This window comes from Pygocentrus nattereri, chromosome 15, assembly GCF_015220715.1.
Source record: "Pygocentrus nattereri isolate fPygNat1 chromosome 15, fPygNat1.pri, whole genome shotgun sequence".
Lineage (NCBI taxonomy): Eukaryota > Metazoa > Chordata > Actinopteri > Characiformes > Serrasalmidae > Pygocentrus > Pygocentrus nattereri.
In genome coordinates, this window is record NC_051225.1 from 33,654,758 (window position 1) to 33,660,757 (window position 6,000).

Below are 6,000 nucleotides of genomic sequence, written 5' to 3' on the forward strand. Positions count from 1 at the left end.
TCACGATCCAAAAAAATTTAAATCATCCATACCACATGGTGACAGTTAAACTCCTTCATGACCGACGCTTCATTAAGAAATTCGATGCGCTCGTGCATGCTAGCCGACTCGTTGACTGTTTTTATAGCCACCCTGGTTTCAGGCTCATCCTTGACGACACCCTTAGCGATGCCTTCATACACCATTCCGAAGGAGCCCTGGCCCAGTTCTCTGCACATGGTGATTTTCTCTCGTGCCACTTCCCATTCATCAGGTACATACACTGGTGGAGGGAAGCAGGACAAGTTTATGGACTGCTGCATCTACACATACACTTACATGCTCTTCATCCATATAAAACATTATAGCTTTGCCGGTGTTAAACAGGGGTGTCCAATGTTATCTGTAAAGAGCCAGGCTGGCTGTAGGAGCACATGGGATCAATTATTTGAAGATGGAGAGAAACTGATTAAACAAGTGGAATCAAATTTGCTACTGCTTGATTGGAATAAAAACTTGCGGTTACACAAGCCCTTTGTGGATAAGACTGGACATCCCTGGTTTAAGCCAACCTCAGAATCTTCAAAACAGCAGATTAATAGATGAGCAGCATTGAAAAAAATCTGAATCAATAAATGAATGCAGACATTTTCTCATTAGCCGGCATCAGTATTCAACAGTCAAACCAACATAAGTTGCTTGAGTGAGAGTGAAGTTGGCTTCTTCTTCGTAGCCGTGACTAGGCTACACATTTCAGCCTTGGCCCAGCAGTAACCTACAGTTACCATTCAGTGTTTTTGCTTTATGTCAGCAGGCAGCAACTGTACAGAGCTGCAATTGGAGGAGGAATTCACTCAAAATCACATTTGGGCCCTGTTAGATGTGTTGTGGATGTTTTCTAGATGGACCAAACAGTTTATATATCAATATAAACAAATATTCAACATTTTTTCTTTTTTTTCCTCCAGCTGGTTGGCAAAGTAAATTATAATCAGATGGATTCATCTCTTTATATAAGCTAATTGATTTGTCAACATACATTTCCTCAAAACATCCTTTTTAGAAATATAAGACATAAAAAAAAATTTTTAATCTACTTTTCTTCACCAAGCTCAGTGTATTTCTGTTGTGATCTGTTTCATTTTCTTCTTTGTAGTTTCTAGTTTTGGGGGGCTGGAGGTGGGACAAGCCACTCCAGTTTCTCTTTGGTTTCCAAAGAAAATTGTGTCAGAACACGGCCACAGACAGCTGTTTTGGTTACAGTAGCTGGTTAGTTCACTTAGCGTAATTTGCAGTATGAGGTGTGTTGCTGGTTGTGGAAATGCTCCACTGAGATGCACAAATCACTGTTCATTTCCTCTGAGAAACAGAGATTTGTGTGAACTTTGGCTATAAGCAGTATAGCGGCCTAAATTGAGTGCTGATACTGATATTCTTTTGTCAAATTACTTCAATATCATTGAGAGTCTGCAGTGATCACTTCAAGGCAGAAGATTACGTGAGGAACCATCTGAATCCAGGTGCTGTACACTGTTGTCCCACTGATTCATGCACAGTCTTTAGAGGTTTGTTTTTGAGTAATAGTACAACAGCATTTTTGGCCTTCATATAGCAACTTTGTGAGTATCACAGGCAAGAACAAATGTCTGATAAGTGCTCCCACCACAGCTGATGAATACAAATAAAACTATATGCTTTATTAAGCTCCTGGAATGTCTTTTCTAAGGAGCATCGACAAAGTTCATTTTTATCTGCATGCATGTTATATGTATTTTGGTGATATATGGTTATAGGGGGCGGTTTTATTTGCACTTGTCTTAAAATTTAAGACACTGATATAAAACTGTCTGATACCTAGAAACAGATCATTAAGTACTTACAAGAACTCTAAAGTGAAAGGTGAAGGAAAAGCCCCCCTTTAACTTTACATAATGTCGCTCTGTCTGTTGCACAGTTAGAAGAGGTAATATAATGTACACATCCAGCTAATTTGTAGTGACCTACAGTGTAGTTTTAAAATCAATCTCCTGTTTTATGATTTGGGCATTCAGACCTGTAGTAGTGCCCTAAAACACTAACAGGTTAGTCACAATGTGGTCACAGTTTTCTTTAATTTAATACAACGCTAGTTTTGTAACAGAACGCATTGCATTGTATGTGCATTAGCCTAAAATTAAGAACATGCCATTGCGACTATTCTAGATGAATCCACACCATTTTCATTGACCTGTTAATTACGAAATATTTATGCAAATATGAAAGAACACTGGGAGATGAGCGTGTTCAATATATGAACATGTGTACCATCAGCAATCTAGTTTCAGCTCAGTTCTCTTCAAAATAGGATGACACTCTTCTATTCCAAAGACCCAAAGCCCACAGCCCATAGGATGGTACTTACTTTCAGCTGCACTGAAGTACTCTGGGTTGACTGAGGCATACAGAACTCCGTTTCCCAGCCTGTCACTTTTCCTGCAATTTTAGAAGACCACTCCATTAACTTAATGCAACACTAAAAACATTTAACACAGAACAAATACAAAGTGTTTTCAAACAATTACTCTGTTTTTCCTCTGACTTGCTGGCCTAATCAAACCTCACCTCAGTCTACCCACAAAAGAGGGAAAAAGCAGCTGCAATGTTTCAGACAAACCCCTGAAGCTCACACTTAGTGTGAAAAAAGCCCTTCATTAGTGTTGCGCTATTAAACATGTTGAGTGGAAAGAAAAGTACTGCCTGGCTTCTTCACGCTGAGGCTAAAAATAGGGTGTTATTTTTCTTTCTTTTTTTTGTGTGTTGCTGATGTTAATTACTAGACTGTAGGGGGTTAGAAAAAGCTAGAAATGCATACCTTTTCTTATTGACCAGAGCCAGGCCCGTGCCAAGTAAGGCCAGAAAGATCACGATGGGGATGATCACTAAATAGATCAAGTTTTCGTACCCTGTGTTTCCAGACGGAGAGGAAAGGCATCATCATTAATTTGAACACTTCTCTTTTGATACCACTGTTGGGTAAGGTGCTGTTACACAACACTACAACCAGGGATTGGAAGGGATTAACACAGAACCAAAAACAATGTTTTTCACAGAACATAACTAAAAACAGAAACAAAATTATTTATTACTTCCAGAGTGAATATTATTTTGTTCAGGTAAATGTTTTAGCTGTAGCAGTGATTGATCTGCTGTTACCGTCATCATCACCACTAAGAAATGGATTCTTCAAGGATTCTTTAAATTCAGAAAATAGAAATTGTGCAGTAAAAACAGCAAAACATCACATTTAAGTGTGTTTCCTGTAGAAAATGTGTTAACTTTTTACTTAGAAAATCAACAAAACATAGTTTGACAAGGGTCTTTAAACTTCTGCATATGGCTGTGTGTGTATATAAATATATAAACTCTGACCAGCCACTTTATTAAGGCTATGTTCACATTACAAGCCTCATTGCTCAGATCTGATCTCTCCAACATGATAGCTCACATTTGTGTAAGTGACTCAAATCTGAATCTGTGTCCTGAAACAACCCGCATGTGCACATCCTAATCAATAATGTCACGTGAATGAATCGTGTGTCATGAACAGCAAACTAACCAGCAAAGCATGGCTTCACAGCTCTCAGCTGCTCGTTAGAGCAAAATGAAGGTGGAAAGAGATCAGATGTGTTGCTTTAGCATCATCTACTGGCTCTAATGTCAGGTTAGATGCTGCTGCCATGTTAATTCTATGCCATGTTAACTATATGACAGCACATGCACTGTGGAAAACAAAAACTCATGAATTCTGATCTGAACGTTTTCATTAAGGTCACATGGCCACAAACGAAAGTGGCTTAGATCAGATGTGTGTGTCCACATAAGCTCTGAAAATATCAGATGTGTGTTACATTAAAAAATCTGCCTTGTAATGTGAACATAGCCTAGGTACACATCCTTGTACATACACTCTTTGCCCATTTTATCAAGTTCATTCCTGGTACACTTCTTTTATTTTGTTGTAACAGGTTACTAACTGAAGAGATGGGCAGGAACAACAAAAACTACTGTTCTTGTTCACAATAAACTCAAATGAAGAGAATGTTTTGATTCTATGAAAAAGATACAGAACAAAATAATAAATGTGGTTAACCACCTTTTTAAAATTGATAAACGTTAAAACATTCTTACTTTCAGTTATACTCTGTTAAGAAAAAGAAAAAAAAAAAATCCTACAATTTACCAAAAGTTAATTATGGGCAATTACACCCCTAAATGTGCATGCTATTTACAAAGCATTTATAAGCCAGGCTGGCAGTCATTTTCAGTAAGAGCAGTGGAAGGTACTCACGTTCAAGCTGTGGCACATAAAAAGCTATGGGTTCTGTCCATGAGCCGTTCCCCGCCAGTGAAGTGGCCCGCACACGAGCCGAGTAGTTCCCTGGCCCCAAGTTAGTGAGCCGCACGCCTCGGTGCTCCTTATAGTGCTGACGGGACACACACTCATGCTTCTCCAGCTGAAACACAACAAGGTCAATTACAAGTCTATAAAATCAATTAATCAGCACTTTATGATTTAAATTAATGAATTAACTGAAAAGATGCATTTACATTCATTTGTTAGTAATTACCATTAAAAGCATGCACATCACACACAAGACTATTAAAAAATGGAAATATACATGTGCACTGCGCTTAAAAACATTTTTTTACTTTACATTAAAAAAAATCCCTCTGAAACAAAAGGTAAGTTAAATTTATTTCTGTGCAATCAAACCAGATATTACTGACCACACAGAAACAGCCTGGTCATCGGCCATTTTAGACATGACAGCTAATCGACAACAGGATTCACTGCTAACTACTTTTTATTATCAATATAAATTAACTGATGTGTTGCTATAGCTCTACTGCTAGTGTACAAATGTACCATTACTACTTGTGCATCAGTGTGAATTAACGGTCAGTGCTGAATTTTTTTAACCTTCTGATTCTTAAAATCAAAAACGAAAAACAGCACTTGACAGAAATGTAGTTACCCTCACCCTATTACACATGCCTACACAACAGAAAACAAGCTGTTACAAGATAAACTTGTGTAATTACATGAGAAGCATGTTGATACATGTGAATGTATATACACTTTACTTCTGTAACCCATCTGCAACAATTAATAGACAACCAGTAGTTACACTGTTGCATGTGCAGTAATGTGTAACTACACAGTTATTAAATGACAATACAAAGTGGGACCAAATTTACAACCTTAACATTAAGAACATCGTTGTCTTCTCTGGTGAAGTTTTTTTCTTATAGCAGTGATGACAGACACACATGTAAAAAGAGCCACATCTCTAATGAGGTAAATATTGCACGCAGATTGGAAGCAAAATATAGAAGTGTTTGAAACATTTGTTCCTCAAAGTTATCGCAGTACTACTATTCCTCAGCTGCCAACATCCTGACAAGTTCACATCACCAGTGTCTGTGACAAATGCCCATCACACACCAATAACTAGTGCAGCTGCAGGTGTAATTTCTGTTACAATGACAAAGAAAAGATCACCTCGGGGCCCAGGCGGAACTGGATCTCATAGAGCAGGATAAGGCCGTTGGGCCTGACTGGCTCCGGCCACTTCAGAATGACAAAGTCCTCCTGACCTTCCCACGTCACTGGGCCAGGAATGTCATCTGCTTTGTCTAGAAGACAGAATGCAAAAAGAATGTTCTCCCACAGCCTTTCTGAACAATTTACACATGTTGCAAATGAAATGTCATTTAAATGACTATGCACTCCAACGAATTAACCCTCCTACATTCCCCATGACATATACATTATTGTGCAAATTGTTCACACATCTAAGCAAATTACCTTAACTTGTGTATTTTATATTATATATATATATATATATATATATATATATATATACACACATATACATACACACACACACACACACACACACACACACACACACACACACACACGCGCACACACGCACACACGCACACACACACTATATACACTGTATCACCAAAAGTATT

At 38.1% G+C, this 6,000-nt stretch overlaps 1 protein-coding gene across 1 annotated transcript in view; it reads right to left on the reverse strand.

Moving 5' to 3' along the window:
* Positions 1-6,000, reverse strand: part of igf1rb (insulin-like growth factor 1b receptor) — an 81,517-nt gene that overhangs the window by 12,918 nt on the left and 62,599 nt on the right. The window contains exons 12-16 of the mRNA XM_017699516.2: positions 5,522-5,655; positions 4,307-4,472; positions 2,831-2,921; positions 2,381-2,451; positions 33-262 (exon numbers count right to left, since the gene is read on the reverse strand). Coding sequence (XP_017555005.1) covers positions 33-262; positions 2,381-2,451; positions 2,831-2,921; positions 4,307-4,472; positions 5,522-5,655 — 692 coding nt within the window. The remainder of the gene's footprint in view (positions 1-32; positions 263-2,380; positions 2,452-2,830; positions 2,922-4,306; positions 4,473-5,521; positions 5,656-6,000) is intronic.